Below are 22,772 nucleotides of genomic sequence, written 5' to 3'. Positions count from 1 at the left end.
CAATTCACTTCAATATTATTTATGTTGCGCTTTAATGGACATTGTCCCAAAGCAGTTTACAGGAATAAGATTTACAAATATGAATATTAGTCAGAAATTTGTACCTCTAAGTCTATCATAAGTTTTTCCATTCACCTTTTTCAACAAAGTCCTTCTCTGGCTTTTAGAAAAAAAAATTTTGAGCTGGTCTAATGAAGTTTGCAATGTTGTCTGTCTTAAAACTACTTAAGCTACTACTAAAGCTAAGTGGTGTAGTACATGGAAAATTGTTGCAGAAGTAAATTGTGTCTGCAATAATAGTTTTGGATTTGGCTGGTGTTAAATAAAAAAATATATGTAAGTTTTAAAAAAGAAAAGTAAATACATTTTAATTATCCTATATGGTACACTATACACAAACAAATATGAATTACACGTTTACACAAAATCTTTTGTGCACTTCTAGTGAGAAAGGGACTGTAAAAGAAAGTGAAAAACACAGGTTAGCTGATGAGATAGAGACAGTAAGTACACTAAACACTGTATAAAGTGTAAATTGTGGTTGAATGATAGTTTATGATACGGAGTGATAAAAAAGATCAACCAGAGATGTCAAAAAAGGAAACAAAGATTGAGTAATGAAAGAAATTATTAGAATAAAAGTAAAAATAATTTTTTTAAGCATGATCTCATGTCAAAACCAGTAAAAGGTATAACAATAATACAGCAAATTTTTATTTGGTTTGAATAAAAACGCTGGATGTATCCATAAAATTCCACGTATTAAATAAACTGTATATTATTTTTCCAATGGTTGACTGCATTAACATTGTGCTGGCCAATGTGTTGGCGTACACGAAATAGCCAAAATTAAGTGCATTCCTGAACAACATATCTATATTTACCTATTCAATTTGCCCCCTCTTCTACCATTATAATAACCTCCACTCTTTCAGAAAGGTTTTTAAGAGCATTATTAAGAGCATTCATCAGACTTTGTCTATAAAACTTGCTTTATAGAAAGTGACATTAGACATTTTCACAAAGGTCATGTAATATGATCTGGCAATTTTACACATTTTGTCATAAATATAAAAGATCAGAAAATATTTATAAAAATGAGTAAAAACAAAAACCGTATTTAAAAAAAACTTTGCTGTGCTAATTTACACATTTGTTTAACTGCATTATGTACAAACCTGCAACTGCTGGTTGACCAAGATTTAGCATATTGTTTCTCACATATGTAGCCTATTTTATTAGGAAATAGTCACACTCCTAAGTTCACAGAAATTCTGTACTAACTTCAATAGCAGGGGGATAAAGTGTTCCTTGAAATGGGTAGAATGTCAGTTTTTTACTTTTGAAGCCAGTTATTGTGAAACAAACCTTATCTGCGATTGGGCAGTTTCTAGTGATGTGAAATTTCAAGCAAGCAAGGCCGCATCAAAAATTATTTATGTTGTTAACTTTGCAACCAACATATCCAGAGTCATTTCCATCAAAATAATAATTTATTAAGAAACAGGACAAGATGGAATACAGTACTAAACAATGTTACCCTAAACCCCAATTCCAAAAAAGTTTGGACACTGTGTAAAATGTAAATAAAAACAAAATGTAATGTTTAGCAAAACTCTTAAACAAATATTGTGTGTCTGTATACATCTGGAACCTAAGGAGACCAGTTGCTGGGGTTTTAGGAGAGGAATGTTGTCCTATTTGTTTTTAATACAGAATTCTACCTTCTCAGCAGTCCTGAATCTTCTTTGTTGTATTTGCAGACATCAAATTCAAAATTAACTTACCTTTTACCTTTTTCTCAGTTTCAATACGTAATATGTATTTTTTGTTCTATTGTAAATAAAATATGGGTTTATGAGATTTGCAAATCATTGTATTCTGTTTTTATTTACATCTTACACAGCATCCCTGCTTTTTTGAAATTGGGTTGTACATGCTGCTGTATTAAATGAACTCCTTTAGAATAAATAATTTCTTCCCACCATGTGAAATTAACTACCACCATGGTTCGTACTTGCGTCTATGGGTTATGAGTTGCATTAACATGTTATTTTACTGTAATGAAGTGATAGTTGGAGTTGTGAGTGAACCAGCACAGTGTGTCAGTGTCTCTCAATCACTTACATTCACTGTTCCCTGGGGGTTTTAGGTATCCAGACCACACACACTTAATGACTACATTGTGACATGCTTTTTAAAGTAATCCATCTGTACTGATAAACATGCAAGTGCACACACACACACACACACACACACACACACACACACACACACACACACATTTTCACTAGCTGGAGTCAAATAGTTCAAGCAGCATTTCAGAAATATCACTGCAGCGGTCACCTGTATCTATACATGGTTCTCTATGTGTGTGTGAGAGAGAGAGCATTTGGAGATATTTAGGGGTCAGCCAGCACCCACACGACCTATGCCAAATCCCACACACATCAGACACACATCAGAGCATACACACACACACACACACACACAAAATGCACAAGGGGATGTTTAATGGAGTCACCTGAACGTCTCACTATAATGATTCTACAGTAAGTACATACCTATAACATGCTTATATACGCATCATGTGCAGCTGTTTTCCCTCAACTGGTTTCTCCATTTGGACAATCAGGTCATTATGTATTAAATGTATAAAATGGATAGCTGTTGAAGTTAGCTCAGCTGTCAAAGATCTTATGACTTTACTCTTCCAATAAAATCTCCTGCACCTGTATAAAATCAGGCTCAGTATACAACTGATAATGTAAGCCAGAACAATCTGCTCTGTCTATGCAATAATTCATTGGTTTGAATCTCTGTGGATGATTAATGTAACATGAATCACTTTATATTGTCCTCCATGTAGTAACAGAATAACAGGCCTTGTGGTTTGCAAAGCAGGGTTATATTTCTATAATTAGCAACATGTTTTAACACATTTCTGGTGTATTTAATTTCTTGTCAGCTTCTGCAAATGTTTGTACAGCAACTTTGAAATTATAAAAATTTAACATTTTTGCATTCCAATCCAAACTGATGTTGCTTAAAATAATGTTGAGAAAAACAATACTGCTTTCTGAGCCATGACCCCCCAAACTGGACTCATGGATCTGAAGACCATGTTGGGATTGCTAAGCACAAAAGTATATAAGGTTCAAACACATTCACTCCTGAATCATTTACCCTTGAACTCTGGCGTGGCATCAAACACCCCCCTATGCAATTGATTAATAACTACATTTTAAAAGGTATAAAATGGCTGATTTCTTATTAAAGTTATGTCGCAAAAAAAAAAAAAGAAAAAGCTATTACAGAGCTCAATTTGTGGTGTGTGTGTTTGTGTATGTTAACTACATTGTGCGGTTTGATGATTGCTAATTGTTGATCATTAACCTTACTTACAAGCCAACCTAGGCTCATAACCCTGTTTGCAAAATAAACCAGAGCATGTAAGCACAGTGCAGTGTTCATAATTTGATCAGAATGAGAAGTATATAATGAGGTTTTTTTTCTGTTCGTCTATGTAGGTTTGTGCAAGCAACAAGACAGCTTTATGACCTGCTGACAGACAAAAGATAGAAATCATTCTTATGGTTCACAGCAAAGTAGCAAACTTCTACTAATGGCAAAGCATTGCATATACATGTCTTAAAACAATTCTTAAATAAGTTTTATCTGAGTAAGATTTTATCTGAATTTATCGCTGATAAACACTTAAAAACTTTCTAAGATTTGTAAAATAAGTTAAACCAAGCCTACACAATTTGGTTATCAAAGGTTAACATATTCTTTAAATATCAGTTGAGGCAAAACTCTTTGCTGAAAACATACCCTAGAAACAAACATTTCTTAGCTGGAATGTATTTTTCTCAGAATAATTGAAATGCATATTAAAAGTGATTGTACACAATATTTGTATGTGTTTTTATATAGTCAGCAATTGGAGTGTGAGCACATGCAAAACATTTGATATGTGCTACATTTTTATCTTTTACAGCTTAGTGTGGTTACATAAAATGTATCTGCAGGTTTGTACAACATCTAAACCGTCCCAGACATACGCACACACACACACACACACACACACACACACACACACACACACACACACACAAGAGGATTTTAATGAGAGCTCAACCACAAAGTACAGTTCAGTTCAGGCCTCAGTCTTGTCTTATTACACTTTTGTATTTCTTGTATCTGGTGTGTGTGTGTGTGTGTGTGTGTGTGTGTTACCCTCTTAAAGAGGAGCCACAGAAGAGTGAAAAAACAGCATTAGTTGTATACTGAGACAACATTGATACCACGGCACATTTTCTTAGGTAGGTAGATAGGTAGGTGTGCGTTTGTGTGTGTTTTTGTATGCGTGTGTTCCAGTTTTCTGATTCATATTAATCAATTTGTCTTGATCTCTCTCTCTCTCTCTCTCTCTCTCTCTCTCTGTTTCTCTCTCTCTCTCACACACACACACACACACACACACACACACACACACACACACACACACACACACAAAACACTCAGCTTGTTGACACAAGTGAAAATAAATTTGCAGACAGGAAAAATGTTATCTTTAAATTTGACTTTTTTTTTTATCTAAGCACTTAGCAAATAGGTTGGGCAGAAAGTCCTCTGCTCTGCTTGGCTGATGACATTGCTCTGCCTTCTTGCTGAGCTAAGGACGTTGCTCACGCTACTTGCCTCACAGAAAGCATCATTTCCCCATCTGGCTCTGCTCCCCCTGTGAGCTTTAAGGCTAACATGGAGCAGGGGATAGCACCTCTGGCCTCCCAGGACCCCCTGGAAGGGATTTGCGTGTCAGGAGCCGCATATTTGAGGGGACCTCTGTCGGGATAATGTCCCTGAACTATGTTTTACATCAGCCATTGCACCTCCACATTCTACGTTACATGCTACACTGATCACACTTGTTTCATGTTTCAACTAAATAGTGTAACTATTTAAGTTCTTGATTCTGTGTTTCTCACTGTCTTGCTCTTGTCATTAATAGTGCTTCTTGTTCATGGTTCAGGCTATAGTTCTTGTTTCATTGTTAGCTTTGTTGTGTGGTCTATTTTTTTGTTTTGTTTTGTTTTGTTTATTTGTATTTACTAGCATGTATCAAAAAAATATCTACACTTGCATCTGCTTATACTTACATTATATGACAGTTTATGTGTGCTTTCTGAAAGACATTTTAACACTGTAATTTGTTCACACTGTTATACAAATGCTTGCAATAATAGGGAAAATGATCTCCACCTACATATAAGATCAGCTCCCTATTTGCAGCAATTCCTGCATAATTGCAGCCAGTATATGTTTTTTGGCGATCAGATGTTAGTACCACAGAACTACCAATAACAATTGGTATGGACTTGAATATTTGGAAGTGTCAAAAGCTTTTAACTTTATGATATGCATGAGGACATTTACTATTTGATGTAAAACATGACATGTATTAGTAAAGTATTTCCAATAAATTAGTGCTGCATAACTGCACTATTCCAGCCACCCTCTAATATGTGGTGATATTGTGTTAGTTGTTTTTGTCTAAGATATACCTGAGTCCCTCACTGATTCCACAACCACAATTCCCTCCATCATGATATTTAAACATTCACTGTTATCTAGTATTTTAAACAAATTAACCTTATTGGCATATTCCATATTCAGAATGGTTTACACACTTGTTTTAGTAAAACAGTATCTTCTAGAATCACAAGAAACAAATGTTTGACTCACAAAAACAAATGTTTGCATGCAACTTATTTGCAACAGCTTCTATATGGATGAGATGGTCTGCATTTTTTTTTTTTTTTACAGAGTTTCAAGTTTTCTGTTGTTGGGATCTACTTTTAATCTAACCTATTGCCTGCTAAGATTTTATTCCTGGTTGTGGCGAAAACCAACAACAGTGAATCATGTAATTTTACACAATGATGGCATAGTGAATAGGTTTAGTTATAAATGTATTTTTGCTTGGAACTTTCTATAATGACATTATATTGTGATTCCTTTAATTACTTAGATTTTTCTTTATTGGAAATGTCCCATTGAGTTACCATCGTCTCTTTCGCTTATTCTCTCTCTCTCTCTCTCTCTCTCTCTTTCCAGCTTTTCACATAAAATGAGAAACTGGTTCTCATCACAGCTCTTTGTGCTAGACGGTACTTCCCCAAGCACCAAGGACCCCCCCAACACACAGACAAAACCGCATGCAACACAAAGTCTTTACCCTTAATCTTTAGCAATGTTTCCTTCCTTTCTGTTTGCTTTCATCTCACAATGACAGTGTATGATTTTAATTCAAATTAAAAAACTCCCCTTATATAATGAAAATATAAGTTTCCATTTTTTTCTCAGTACAGGACTGTTCTTTCTAATCAGGCTTCAGCTTCAGCAAATGGAGTTTAGATTCAACAATCATGAAGTTGAGTCACAAAACGACTGCTTAATATAAAATTTTACTTTTGCAGCCAAGCAAAAATGTTTATGTTTAATTACATTAAGGATGTAAAAATATGCGAGCACACTATAAATAGCATCAATTCCATATAATTTTACTGGACATTAGTACAGTGAGGACAGGTTCAAACAAAGAGGCAGTAGCAAGAAGAGAACGTATGAAGCTGGCACAGACCAAAACTCAAGAAGTACTCAAGAAGTACATTGTTACTCATTGTAGCTTCAGTATTATGCTAAATGCTCAGTAGAATCAAACATCTATTAAAAGCTGATTAAACTAGATTTTTTTTAAAAGCCATTAGCTTAAACCATTCTTCAGGAATAAAATAAGCTGTTGAGTACATTTATTTAGTCATCTAAATTGGTGCTTATTAAATCAATGCATCAGTCCAAATCATCCAACAGTTACACCCATAATGGGGCGGACCAGTCTGCATTTTAACTGAAAGCCAGTCCAGCCCTGTTCTCCTGTTCTCCACATCTGCTGAAGCCAGAAAGCAGCAGTGAGTCACAACATGTCCCAGTAAATGTGCTCACTATGATAGTGCTCATTCACACACACAGACATACATACATACACATACACACACAAACACACACACACACACACACACACACACACACACACACACACACACACACACACACACACACACACACACATATATAAACAGCAGGAGAAGAACACACACACACACACACACACACACACACACACACACACACACACACACACACATAAACAGCAGGAGAAGAACCCTGGATTCTGTGAGTTTAGGCAGTTTACTTCTCAGGATTAACATTCCTTTTACACACACACACACACACACACACACACACACACACACACACACACACACACACACACACACACACAAACTATTCTCCAGGTGAATGCTTGACATGGTCTACAGCAGTGCTCCCCAATCCCTGGGTTCAATTGGTACCGGGCCGCACAGAAAGAATACATAACTTACATTATTTCTATTTTATTCATTATCTGATTCTGAACAATGTTTTATTTTGGAAAATTACCGGATTCTCTCTGCCACATCTGTCTATGACTCACTCTTGATGCATGTCAAGATGCTTGTGTCGGTCACATGTCTTACTTACTTCCGCTACCTTCTTAAAGGGGCTGCTCCAGCAACTAACACATAATACATTACCGCTAAATTGAAACTCTCAAGCTAACAAAATAAACAAAAACTACTCAGTGGATTCACATTTATTATTATATTTAGAAAATACTATGAAAATCCGTAAAAATATTTTCTGACATTAATCCGGTCCGTGGCGCAAAAAAGTTTGGGAAATAAATTTTCTGAAGTGTTTTCCTAAAAATAAAAATAGAATAATGTATATTTTGCATATTAATTTAACAGTGTCATGCTACCAGTTATTGGTTGCAATCACTTGTTCAAGTCAACTCAGCTGAAAAGTTAAGATTAAGATGTGGTTTAGTAAATTATACTTTTTAGAGGTTTTGTTTTGCATTGTTACTCATTTTAATATGTATGTAAAAGAAGCTAGTGCTTCTTTTATTCACAACAATGATTCTAAAAGACCCTGCTCTTAAGGAAGGAATCTGACTAGTCAGTGAAATCACTCCAGGAACTCATGAGTTAAATGTCAAAATGAAGGAGACGGCAGAAAATGAGTTGGCAGCAAATAAAGAAAAAGAGAGAATCCCCAACTCCCTCATTGCTTTCTTTTACTTACTGACAAACACAGCAAGAAAAAATCTTGTTGAGGTGCACATACTCACGCACATTCACAACTCTGTGTAGACATGAGTGCAGTTCTTAGTGCTGTTTCTGATTTCTGTTAACATAACAAATGTTACTATAACAAATAACTGTTGTATGATATCAAGGCATGAATTGAGCCCAAATGATGAATCGGTTTCTGCTGCATAAAAACATGCTCCTGCACAATAATTATTTATTCCCATATGTATCATTCACATGCCAAGTTTCCCCTCATATGCATCTAGTTTACATAAAACATGCTCTCACTTATTCTGGTATTGAAAGTAAGCCAATAAGTATAGGCTTTCTCTTCCTGTCACCCTCATCTCTAACATTCTCGCTTCCTTTTTATCTATCTGTAATGGAAAATCTGACTTGACATGTTTAAAAGAACACACACACACACACACACACACACACACACACACACACACACACACACACACATTATACATCATGCCTGATTAAAAGAATTGGAAGTTTTTAAACATTATTTTCTCATTTATATCTCAATTTGAATAATGTACATGATAAGAATTTAACAAAAGTAACTAATAATTATAATTTAATCCACTAAATAAGCCAGGTGAAAGATTGGTGAAAACCATGAGTTGTTATTAAATTACAAATTTGGAGAGCATTTTGACCAGGCATCAGGCTGACCTGTAGCCGAGGGTGAGATTATAGCCTTTACTGACAGCTCAATGACTGCCCTGAACATGTGATGGACAGCTCCTCTTAACCTTTACCTTCTGTTTTGAGACAAGCATGATGCCTTTAAATTTTTACTTGAAGTGGAAGAATCTGAAAAATTATCTGTCCAACACATGAAGTGAAATTTCTCCATTTCTATCATTAAAATAAAAATTGAAAAAACTCATACACCAACACACCTGCTATCATGAGGATCCACAAATGTGCATATTTAGATCCATTAAAAAAGGTTTATATTGCTTATAACAGAGTCTTTTCTTTTTTTGTTTACAGCTCTTTCAATGGGGGATATTGGGACAGAGTTTAAATAGTTAAGATTTACTTCAGAGGCTAACAAATGATGTTGGGTCATCAGCACCAGGGTTATAGATCATGACATGAGCAACCAAACCACAGTGAATAGTGCCATTGTCTGCTAATTCATTATCTCCATGTGCTCAAAGCCCCTTTCCTCTCTTTTCAATTAGGTAAAATATCCATCATTGGCTCTACTATTTTATATTCTGGTATGGCAGAGACAAACAAACCTTTACACCCAAAACCCTGAAAATAGCATCCTCCTTGTCATGGCCTCTCCTTCTCTTCTCTTCCTGGCCATAACATAGTATATTTGTTGAGTGCTCTGTCATTTGTATTTTTATCTGCTCCGCCATGCTGAATGCTGAAAAAGTGGAGTCAGCATGTTAGGCTTTAATATTACTCTTCATGTCTGTCTTTTGTCTTTCAGTTTAAAACACACAGTAATAAAAGATGTAATAAAGAAAGAATTAGCAACTTGTTTTGTAGTGTGAGACAGATTTCCAAAATAAAATTTTGCATTCCTGTGGTTAGAAATGATGACTCATTGCACTGCTCAACTAAGCGTTCAAACATGATAACATGAGTGCTGGAAGAAACCCCATGAGTGGATATATATATACTATTTAGCATAAAACATACCACAACATATCACAAGAATCCAACACCTAACGTGATCGTTTGCTCTTGCAACCCATCTACTACAAACATAGATGGGCCATGATAGAATGGCAGTTTAAGCTACTGTAGCCTTCCTAGCTGGTCTGAAACAATTCTGGCCATTCTCCACTGACCACTCTCTTTAACAAGGTATTCCCAACACAAAATGGCTGCTCACTTTATGTTATTTTTTATCTGCTCCTGTATGTGTAGGTTGTATGTAAACATTACCTGAAGATTTTCTTCTTTATCTACATTATATAAACCTTGTGCTGCTGCTGAAAGGCTGACTGATTGAGTAACTATATTAAAATGCAGATGTTCCTATTAAAGTGGCAGTGACTGTTAATCAGCTTTGGAAGTGTGCATGCTGGAGCACCAGTTTATGAATAGACAGCAGAGCCGCAGAGGGTGAGGGGTAAGGATCACACACCTGTGCTGAGTTTTACTTAAAAGTGTTCTCAGAGCAGCAAAAGGGATAAAAAGGAAAGAGCTGAGAGATGTGGGAGAGAGAGAGAGAGAGAGAGAGAGAGAGAGAGAGAGAGAGAGAGAGAGAGAGAGAGATAGACACAAAACCATGTGTGCAAGCATGTGTGATTATATTTGCTTTAATGCTCTTTAGACTGAAAAGTAAACGTGGCAAAATAAAGCCTTTTTTTCTTCTGTAACCTGATTCTTGTCTTTAATTTCCTATTTGCTGAAACATTAACTTCACCACATCAGCACTGGCAAATATGTATTGTATAGCTTGTCTGGGATTGGAGGCTCTGGAATAGAAACTTAACTCTTTAAGGTGTTAAACCAAACAACAAAAAAGAAAACTGAACTTGCATGAAAAAATGAATACAAACAAACTGTTGCATATAAATTAATAAATCAAGCTGTATGTGTGTCTAGTTACAATGAGCAATTAAATGTCTCAGGATTTTAGGTATAAGGAGTTCATAAAGTACAATTACTTAAGCAAGTACAATTACTTAAAGTACTTCACTTTGTGTGTGTGCATGAGGCACAAAGAGATCTTCCAATTCTATACAAAGGAGTGCCAGATTTCCATGCTATTATAGAGCTTTAACAGTCCTTCTCTCCTGTCCAGACCTGTGTGGCATTCTCTCTATATAAACGTGCGCACACACACACACACACACACACACACACACACACACACACACACACACACACACACATATTTGTTCATAGACTGTAAAAACTGGTGGGTACAATAACCATTGGTACTTTTTGACCCATTTAGCCCAGCTGTGCCACTAGTCTTCAAGTGTTTGCTAAGGTCATACAGTAAATTACATTTTACTGTGAAATGTATCTAATGTTAGGTGCCTTGTTTTATGCAATCACCAATTTATAGAATTTATTCATTCCTTTCATATTTATAATATCAAAACAACAAAACATCAAAAAGTGTTTAAAAACATACAAAAAAAAGAAAATAGGAACTTTTACAAAAGTTTACAGAAAAAGAAGACCTGGCTTTGTTTTGTCAAAAAATGTGTGCTGGAAGGTAATTGTGTGTTCATCGAAATAAGCTTGCCTTTACAAAAATGTCAATCCTCTCATTTGATTTATAATTGAGCAGTTTCTATTAAATAAATGTATCATAATTGAAAACACTGAGGGAGATCAATTGGTTATATGTAAGTCAGTTGATTGAGTATTTGTATTATCTAGAATTTTTTTATTAGTTTTGTATAATAGTTTCAGCAATAAAAGCAAGTAGTGATATAGGTTTCATGCAATTTACCATATGAATGTGTCCCTATTTTGCTGGCAGTCATGAAACTAACAAGTTTTATTAGTGTTCTGGTCATAAAGTTTTCCTAGAACCATAATTCCCTCGTTTAGATTTGAAAAAGTTGCATCCAAGCACCGGGTTCGCTAGAAAAGCCCAGCATCATCAGCACGCAAACACACACACACACACACACACACACACATACATACACATACACACATTATAGCATTATAAGTCATTCAGACTCCCAATACCCTCTGATACAAAACATGCTTTTTACACACTGCATGTAATCAGATGCAGACTGCTCAAATGGGGCTTTCCCTCTGAGAGCTTACACACACACACACACACACACACACACACACACACACACACACACACACACACACACAATCTCTCTCTTCTTGCAGTAGCCCTGTGGAATAAATTTGACACAACTCACTCTCCTGATGCAGTAGTATGACGTATTGTTTGAAAAGTCTTGCAATTGAGTTTGAGGTTTTAGTTGGCATCTTAATTACTAAACAATAAAAAATGCATTACACATTTTCCACACATGCACAAACACACACCCTTATAAGGTCAACATTCAATAGAACACCGTTGATTCAACATGTAAATTTTACTATTTTAAGTGTGTAGTCCAAGTCCTCATAATCTTTAACACACACACACACACACACACACACACACACACACACACACACACACACACACACACTTTCTACCACATTGATTCATTCTGCTGTTTTATTATCTGTGTGAAATTCACACCCCTTGCTCCCACCTACCAGCCCCCCAGGTAGCAAAACTTTTTCTTCCAAAAACGTTTTTCTTCCTTTTCCGCATGAGAGACATGTTTGTTCTGTAAATGAAACACTATTTCTTCTGCCTCTCCCTCATTCCACCAGAAGAGGAATAAAAACATCTGGAACACATTCTTTCCCTTTTTTTTTCTCCTTGTTTTTTTCCCCCTTGGTCTTTTTTCTACAGGATCCATAGACTTCATGACTCTATCCAGATGTTATTAGAAGAAAACTGTTCAAAATGTCTGTATATCACAATGCAACCTTCCTTCCTTTTTTGTGAAGTCAGATACAAGGTTTAATGCAGAGCAAGCAAGCACACCATTTTACTACAAAGAAAGCAGATGTGTAGCTTGATATGGTTTGATGTTAGCTGTGTGTGGGTCCCAAACCCTGCTCATTCTTCCTGTTAATAATAATAAAACAGGAGGGGTTCACACACAGAGCAGTCAAAGAGACTATTCATAGTGTATATTATCTCCTGAAACACAAAACTCACAAATTTTAGCGTTCCCAGTCTGGGAACCAAGAAAACAACTCACACACTCCAATATGCAGCCACACTCACAGAGGCCCATATCAGTTCTTGTCAATTGAAAATAACAAAAAAAAAGTCATTTATACAATATTTTAATTATGTTCTATTTACACTTTACAACTATTTATATACATTTTTATTAACTATTGTCCTAAAAGTAAGTTCAACAAACAATTATTAGGATTGCTATGTTTCTGTGCTAAATGGTGTTTTAAATGGCATTAGGAAACCCTATGTAGATTTTACAGAACATTATATTATCGCTTATACAGACATAGCTCAGGGAATAGGGAAAAACCTTGAAAATCAGCTCTAGTATTTGACAGAGAATCTTGGATGAAGTAGTGGTTCAAGAGGTCTATAGATGATGTCAAGTAAACACTTCAGAACAATTCAAAGTAGTTCAGTAGGTTTATCTTCATTGCTGTCTTCAATGTATTACTTGAATGCCAATGCACAGCAATAGAGATAAAACTCCTGAATAAAATATGTTTTACCTATTAGCAAGTTTCCAGAAACATATTTTCCAGAATGGTTCAGAATTCTTTTTGGGTTTTTCAATCATTATACAAAGTCGTTACACACACTAAAAAGCCTCTGGAAAAATCTTGCAACAGGGTTGTTCCATGGAGGCTGGAAACTTACAGCATATGGAAAATATAATAAAATTAAACACCAGCTATATATCAGCAAAAGGAAAACACTTCCATGAATAATGAAATGGTATGACCTCATGATGTTCACTGTTAAAGAAAGCCACATGCCTTGCATTTATATGTTTACTGTATTGTGTAAAGACTACAATCATACTAGTGTGGGTCTAGCGGTTAATGTGCACTGTAGCAGGATAAATATTATATTTATACTTTGAAGAATGATCCTTTATACTTAAATGTATTCCAATAGCAAATATTTCAAGTTATTCAAGTAACATCCACTTAATGCAACACAATAAGAATTGCAGCTACAACTTACAATTAAAATCCCAACAACTAATCAATAATAATCGATAATGAAATTCGTTGTCAACGAATGGCGTTATCGATTATTTGGACTGTTTAAGTTTCGTTTTAGCGTGACTGCAAGAGAACACAGCCGCCTGCAAAAATCGGAAATATAGGGTCAACCGGCAGTATTACAATGGGCAAAGGCAACGGGAGCATTTTATATTAAACACAAGGCATAGGAACATTTTATATTAAACACAACAGAGAAAACTATACCTGGAAGTTGTGCAAAGCTGAGCTTATGTGGCATGGAAGTTACACAGTGCTGCATGGGCACACGAAAAGAAAACTAATACAAAATCTAAAAGCAGCAAATAACAGCAGCAGTAAATGCTCACAATATTAAGTCACTGTTGTAGTTTTCAGGGAATCATTATGCGTTTGTACACCAATGCATATATTTTAACTTTCTTTCAGTCAAGCCTGTTAGCTTGCCAGTTTTTTTATTCCATACTCTGTTTATAGCGTTTGCCTGCTACAACAGTTAACTTATCTGTTTTCAAATGTCATTTCCAGTGGCTTTACTAGGTTCAGATGCTTGTTTTTAATGTTTGTGTATTTAATTTATGCATATATCACCTAATTATTATACAAAATTATATTAATTATATATTCTAGATGCATTATTATTATTATTAATGTATTAATATGTCATCTGCAAAGTACTACATAGATGTGGATTTACACAAATTGCTTCACCTTGCATACTCAAAAGCTGTTTTTATGTTTTTATTTAATTTGATTGAAGGAAAAATCCCCCATGCACTCCTCAACAAGCAGCCACTATAAGCTTTAAAATGTCTAAATCAAAGATAGTTAAACTCAATATGTAGTTTTTGCATTATTTTTTGTTTACTTTTATACATAGATAACCCAAATTAGGGTTTAATATAGTTATAATAAGCAAAACATTGAATAATAAAAATAAAAATGATCAGACTAATCGGAAAAATGTATCGTCCGATTAATCCATTATCAAAATAATCGTTATTTGCAGCAATACTTATAACCCCAATTCAAAAAAAGTTGGGATACTGGGTAAAATTTAAATAAAAACCGGATGCAATGATTCACAAATCTTATAAACCTATATTTTACTTACTATAGAACACATATCAAATGTTTCAACTATGTAAATGTACCATTTTAATAAAAATAAAAAAAAAGGCACTTTTTATTTGATGGTTCAAATAAGTTAGGACAGGCCAACGTTTACCACTGTGCATCCACTATATACCTGGGAACAGTCCATATATATTTCTGCAAACTGAGGAGACCAGTTTCTGGAAATTCTGGAAGAAGAATCCTGTCCCTTTTTTTTATACAGAATTCTATTTATTTAACAGTTCTCCTCTTCTTTGTCATATTTTTCATTCCATAATGCACCATTCTGTTGGTGAAAGTTCTTCTTTAATGAAACCATGCTGTTGTAATAGATGAAGTATGCTGTGTTTGGTGAAATATGCAATTCTTTCCTTGAAAAAGACAGTCTAAATGGAAGCACGTGTTGCTCTAAAACCCATATATACCTTTCAGCATTGATGGTGCCTTTCCAGATGTGCAAGCTGCCCATTCTATAGGCACTAATGCACTATGTGTGATGATAACAATCCGGATGGTCCATCATCTCTTTAGTCTGGTGAATGCAGCATCCGTGGTTACCACAAATAATTTTCAGGCCACAGAACAGTTTTCCACTTTGCCTGAGTCAATTTTAAATTAACTTTAGCCCCAAGAAGATGGCAGTGTTTCTGGAACATATGGCCTTTTCTTTGCATAGATAGAGCTTTAACTGCAATTGTAGATGACATGTTGAACTTGTATTTAATGCAGTGGATTTAAAGCACAGATTTCTTCAGATTCTTTAAACCTTTTGATGATATTGTTTACTGTGGAATATGAGATATTTACAGTCTTCCTAATTTTATGTTGAGGAACATTATTTTAAATTTGTTAAACAATTTGCATTTTTTTCATGACTGGTTAACCATCATTACTTTTGAGAGACTATACCTCTCTATGATAGTATTCTTTTTTCAATCATGTTGGACAACTGTTGCCAGTTAAGTTGCAAAATGTTCTTCTAGCTGTTCCACTTATTTTTTAGCTATTTTTGCCCATCCCAACTTGTTGAGCCTGTTGCCAAATTCAAAATTATGCCTTTTTCCATAACATGGTACATTTAATCAGATTTAACATTTGATATGCATCTTCTATTGTGAATAACAATTGGGTTTACATTCTGATTTCCTTATACTTTACACAGCATCCCTGTGCATCCCTGTAATTGGGGTTGTACTTTAACCAATTAGAAAGGCATACTGCAGATGTAACTGAATGTAAGTATATTATTCAGAATAAACAGAACACAGATACAAATAAAAGTTCAGAAGGCATTTGGTTTAGACTGGAACTGAAGGTATCGGAAACTGAAGCAGGCAAAACAAATAAAACGCACATTTGTTACTCAATTGAACTGATGGGAGTCATTGCATGGTGCATTCAATTAGGTTCATAATTGTCTAATTCAAGCTGCTGCCTTGCTTGGATTTTATAAATTAGAACCAAATAAATTAATTATAAAAAATATTTTATTTACAAACAAAAAACTATTTGCACTTTTTAATCTACCCATACATTTGTAGACTAATTAATCAGTTTATCAAAGGGTTCATATTAATTAACACAAAAAGACACCCCAAAAAATTCTGGAGCTCTGAACAGACACAGATGCCAATATAGATAAAACAGTGGCATAATGCATAAACACACTATGGTAACATAATACACAAATAGATCCAAACTCAGAAGCACTTGCTTTTATCTTTTACTTTCTGCATCTCCATGGAGACAACTATAAATCTCTAGTGTATGCATAATTTGTTGGGTTCATGACCCCAAATATCTGATCTTTGACCCTCCAGTCCCGTGACTCCTTGCCCCAGAAACCTTGCCTTCTATACATCTACCCAAGTTAAGGAATTCCTAGTCCTTCCTTGTCTTTCTCTACCCTATTAGCTTCTTCTTTAGAACTTTATTCTTTATTATTTATCTTCCTGAAATATTGTCCTTAGTCTTCAATTCTCAAATTAAAGATATATAGCAAAGGACACAGTAGTGGAGTAAAATGATCAAATCCAACACTGACCTTACTTCTTGTGGTTACGAGAGAAAACTAAGTGCTTCAAACAAATCTCCCATAGATGGCATTCCATAAACCCCCTCTTATTCTAGAACTGTTTAATTTTTACTCAATAACTTATGCGAGACTAGTCTGAATTTTAACTTGACAAACACTTGCAAATTAATAACAATTCACTCTAATTAAGTCATATTAAAGGTAAAAAAGTATACATATACTGGGACAGATCTAGTGTTTGTAATAGGTTTTTATGGATTAATTCAATTTAAATGAAAAATGTTAAACTTTTGTTTGAATTATGTGAAATGTAAAATTCTGTGCCACAAGTCAATACTAGTTTCTATGAAACAGTCCAACAATTTAGCATCACAGAAACATTCACATCACAGAAACCAAAGTAAAACATTACACTCTTTCTGTTTCTATTTTTCCTGTGTCAAACACTGTTTTCTCTCTCATCAGTCATCACTCCCATGATAGAGAATCAGAACTGTTGAGTGAAAGAACAACTGTATTTTAATTATTTTTGACTAAGGCCTGAAATGGCTTCAATGCTGTCTAACTGAAACAGACTATCAATCTTAATTTACAATCCTCATTACAAAAATGGATGTCATCACTAAATCTGGTAAATCCTGAAATCAGTTCCTGATACAAAATAACAGGTGTAAAATAAATAGGTAAATGAAATGCATGTAGCATTTGCATGTCTGGTGACCAGCTTAGTTACTTCCAGTAATGCTGGAGGCTTTTAGAGGTTACCAGTTATAGTGATGGCAACACAGATCCAAAAGTGTGGCCTGAACCTAAACAAACAAACAAAAGAATGAAACACCAACCACAAACTTGCAATTTAAGCAGGCAAACTGATTTCATAATTAATACAGTAAAACTACCAATAACCATGTTTCCCAGGGAAGCACACATCGAAAGAGCAGAGGCAATCAGCATTTGAAAAAACATTTCGGCTTAACATTTTCCCATTAAATTGATCACATATTTTAAATAAAAAAAAATTAACTTTTAATGATATTTAAATTTACTGATAAATGTTAAATAATTACAGCATTTAAGTGGTAAGTAAAATGTACTAAAAGTTGATTACCTGACTAGCTAACACAATAGGTACTACCTACTTTTAAATTGACCTATTCATCTATATATTTGGCCACTTCTTTAATTTAATAATTTTAATACAAACATCCTGAATCCATGCAATGCTGGTCCTGAAAACCTCTGATCTGAAGATTATAGGTTAAAATCATTGCCTCAGCAGCTTTACACAGATAATGTGGTGATGAAAATGAATAAGATCTTGTTTATAAGTGCATTACAGCATTACCAAGCTGTCACTGCTGGGCCCTTAATCCATTTACCCTCAGCTGCTCAATTGTTTAAATTAGATAACTGTAAGCTACTCTGAAATAGAGTGTTTACCATATGCTGTAAATGCAAAAGCCCCTGTACTGCAAATATTAGTGTCTTCACAGCTCTAACATGCAAACTGCAACTCAGGATGAACTGTTAATTAGCTGATTAGTACAACCTGTTGTGTTGAGAGAAGGGAAACACAAAAATACTCAAGCTATCGGTCATGATCCAAGTTAGGAAGTTGTGTCATTTGTTTGTAAAAATGTGAGAATATGTTGGTATCGATTTGCAACACAACATTTCACAAAAGTTTTACATTTAGATGAACTTTTAATGTTTAAATTCATACTGTAGTTAATGCTAAAAATTTTCTTTACATTAATATTAAGTTTACATATACATTTACATTTAAAACCAAAATTAAAGGTAAGATTCTACATAAATCTAATGCAAATCTCATTTTAATCATATTTTTATATTTGTTGCTCAGTATACTGGCAGATCAAATTGCATACTGGTAATGCTCTTTCAAATATATCAACCTTTCAGGAAAAAACATGTAGGAATATTTTGCAGACACCCTGTGGACCCTTAGTTTTAAATTGCTGATGGTAAGGTTCATGTTCAAGTTAAGGCAAAAAAGGAGTTATGAATTAAGAGTGTCTATGCAATGAACAGATTTGTGGGGAATCGCAAATGGAAAGAACTCCACCTCCCCTTCGCTTTTCCTCTAGTTTTTTCCCCTCTTTTGTCCCTCCCTCTATTCCCCAGGACAGATTGGAGAGACTGAGAAAGGAAGGATAAAAAAAAAATCCCATTTGACACAACCATGTTCTTACTGCTTATAAATTGTGAAGACAGTTGTGTAAACCTGAAAGTTGTTTGACATGTTTGAGAATTGAAAGCTGTGCAATGTGAAAGAAGTTGAGATTCAAAGAGTATTAATGTTTAAGGTTTTACAGTCATTTCAAAAGGCTAAGTTCTTTCTATATTTTGTTTGAGCACAGCAACAATAAACATTGTTCAGGCATTAAGGGGAATTCAGTGGTGACAATTCAGTAGTGAATGTGACTGACCCAGACCCTCAAACCCACCTTTTATATACTTGGGCTGAATTTGTTTCTTGTATCGTTTAAACTGAATTTAATTTATAAATACTGAGCTTGCAAAAAAAATAAAAAGAAAAAAAAAGAAACCTATATAGACCCTCAATACACATACAATGATAGATAAATAAATAGCCACAACAGGTGTAACACAGAGTCCACTGTGAATAGCAGGTACTACATGTGTTGAACATTTAAACAATTCTTAAAAAACTTGAAGCATTGCAGTTCCACTTTTAGAGTCAATTAAAGAAGGCGTTTAATTGAATAAAAGGGAACGGAACGAGCGCCTCCCGTCTTCAGCATCTCTGCGCGAGAGAGATGACACGCGGCCGCTCCACCCAACATAACGGGCGGGCGCGCTCCCGAACTCCGCCCTTTTCGAGCTCGAGACTTCAAGGCAGTTGTGCCGTACATACTCTTTAATGGACGTAATTAACAAGTAACACACAAAAAAATCCTAAAAAAACCCCCCAAAAAACATGGTTTTCTTATCAAAACGAAGAGGAAGAAAAAAGAGGAGGGTGAAGAGAAGGAGGAGGAGAGAATTAACGCACAACTCTAAACCTCTTGTTTCTGAGTGCGCATATTTTTTCAATTACGTTCGGGGTTCTTGGAAAAGGGAAAATGTTCCCTCTGCCAAAAAACTAAAAGCGCGCATGGAAACAAAAAAAAAAATGTTGCCAGTAAAAATTACTCTCGCTCTATAGTGATCTAGCTTACTCTAAAAAATCTCAATAACTTAGGGAGCGAAGAGTTTGATGTTTATGTTTAATTATTTACGTGTCACGGTTACAGTACAAGACGCAAAAATATGGCTAAATTTCTTTTGTTGGATCGTGTGCATAATGCGACCTAATAAGTAGCATAGAAAGAGAAAAATTGCATCTGCTGTGTGTGGGGACCCTGGTACGGATGCTCAGAGCACGCAATTTAAACGTTTAAAACTAAAAAATGTCGTGCGCTCGTATCCGAGTCATCTAGCAACAGATGGCGCAGTGAATCATCTGGTTTCTGTCTGCTGATGTGCACAAGAAAAGTTTCAACCTTTCCTCAAATCAATCTCTTTCTTTACTAAATAGCAAGTTGCAGAAGTGAGAAAAGAGCAAAAAGTTTTGCATCAGTTACTTTGGAATTAGCATGTCTACTCTAAAAGTCTACTAGTGCAATACTTGGAAGTATCTTCCAGGTTGTCTATTCCCCACCAGTATTCACACCCCATCCGGTTTCAATTCACGCGTCACCCACCTGGTCCAGCGAGCGACGACGTGGTTGCTGAGGCGAAGAGCAAGAGCATCGTTAAAGCTAGCCGCGCGCCCTTAAGCCTCCGTTTCGCTTTCCACTTGATTTGGTTATCCATGACCGTCCACACACAGCGCGCGTGAGGCGGCGACGATCTGGGACTGGATTAGTTTTGGACTTTTTGTTATGCCGAGCGCGGCCCGGTGCAGAGAAGAAGGACTTGTACGTCCCAGAGGAGGGAAAGAAGATTAAGAAGATGAGGAGATGGCCGGAACGAGTCTCTCATACAGCCATTCGGTTCAAGCGAGAATTCGGAAAGTCCTCGCGCGTGACGTTCGGAGAGGCGGGGGGCCGCGCGAGCTCTCCTTCTTCTCCTTCTCGCCCGGCCGTAGTTCTTTCCAAGCTGAAATGATGCGCTGCTCCTGCCCGCGCGTCACTCAAACTCCGAGCCAAAGGCAGAAAGAAGGCATTCCCACATCCTGACAGTGGAATAGGATCCACCCCTGGAGAAACAAGGGGCGCCTCATTGGTTCATAAGGGTTGTTGAGGTGGGGGCACATTCCCACATTCTGTTAGGCGAATAGGAGACACGCACGGGGAAATAAATGGCATCTAATTGGCACGCAAAGGATTTTTTTGGAAGGGGGTTTAAACTAGTTTTCTCATTCTTTAACTTTTGGTGTGAATGTCTGTCAGTGGATGCATCCATGTTAGAATGAATGACTAGTTTTCTCATTCTTTAACTAGTTGTGTCGATGCATGTACTGTAAATGTGTGCGCATGTGTGTAGGAACATTTGAATGCAGGTGTTTGTGTGTGCGGAGTGTGTGTATGATTTTTTGATTTTTATATATGTGGGTGCAGGTATCTGTGAATGTGAAGGTGTGGTTGCATGTGTGTGTGAATGTGTAAATTTGTGGTTGTATTTGTGTGTGAATGCATGTGAATATGTGGTTGCATGTGCATTTGTGTGAAAATGTGTGCATATTTTATATATTTCCTTTTATTTATCTTAGTAGTTTCTGTTAAATAGATAAGCCAGAAGAGTGTTCAGTGATGTATAATGTAGTAACAGATATATTCTTAGTTCTACTAAGAACAGCTGAGCACTCGGGGCCATAAGGGTCACAGTCTTTCACATTGGTAAAGAGCTATAAATGCCCCAAAGAGGGCACCAGTCCCTGATTTAGTTTGTGACAAATAATCTGATTATTGTTGTTATTTGTGCAGTAATAGTGTTAATAGTGTTATAGTGCTAACCATTGGCAGATTATAGCTCTAAATTCTGACTGCCAAGATATCAGCTTATTAACCAAATTCTTTGAGTTTAAATTATACTGGACCAGGATGGGAAAACAGTGTCAGTAACATGTACCAGTCCTAGTATAAGCTGGTTTTAATATTTAAGGAGGGAGCAAAAAAATCTACCTATCACTAACTAATTATTTCTGTTATGAAAACATTAGAGTAGCATAGGGTATCACCAAATACATAGACATAAAACTATAAAAAATAAACAGCAATAAACTCTTATCGAAAGACATATAGCAATATCAATCTACATTTTTAAGTCAAACCAGCCAGTTATTTTGTTCAATTAAAGGAACACAACATGTAGTATTCTATCTTTTTAAGTCACTTTCTGTCATTTGTACTTTGATGTTTAGTCTAATTGCTTCTAGTTCTTATTCAATTAATTTGTAAGATGAATAAAAAAGAAACATCCATATTTTTCATGTTAAAAAGAAAGAGAAGGAAAAGAAGGAGAGGTGCGTTATACTTGCCTTGTGTACTTTAGAGCACAGTAAAATTATTTCTTTGCATATCCCAGCAACTTTAGGAAGCTGGGGTCAGAGTGTAGGGTGAGCCATGGTTCAGCGACCCAGTGACTTAATATGATATGGTATGTTCACA

The 22,772-nt window shown here is 35.5% G+C and overlaps 1 protein-coding gene across 2 annotated transcripts in view; it reads right to left on the bottom strand.

Annotated features, from left to right (window-relative positions):
• col5a1 (procollagen, type V, alpha 1) overlaps nucleotides 1-21,324 on the bottom strand; it is a 77,112-nt gene extending 55,788 nt beyond the window's left edge. For both annotated transcript variants that reach the window (XM_046868453.1, XM_046868454.1), the window contains exon 1: nucleotides 20,865-21,324. In XM_046868453.1, the coding sequence (XP_046724409.1) occupies nucleotides 20,865-20,976 (112 nt within the window). In that variant the 5' untranslated portion in view covers nucleotides 20,977-21,324. The remainder of the gene's footprint in view (nucleotides 1-20,864) is intronic.
• Between the last annotated feature and the right edge of the window lie 1,448 nt (nucleotides 21,325-22,772).

Source organism: Silurus meridionalis, chromosome 15 (assembly GCF_014805685.1).
Source record: "Silurus meridionalis isolate SWU-2019-XX chromosome 15, ASM1480568v1, whole genome shotgun sequence".
In the NCBI taxonomy this organism is placed as follows: domain Eukaryota; kingdom Metazoa; phylum Chordata; class Actinopteri; order Siluriformes; family Siluridae; genus Silurus; species Silurus meridionalis.
This window is presented reverse-complemented; position numbering and strand designations above follow the sequence as displayed.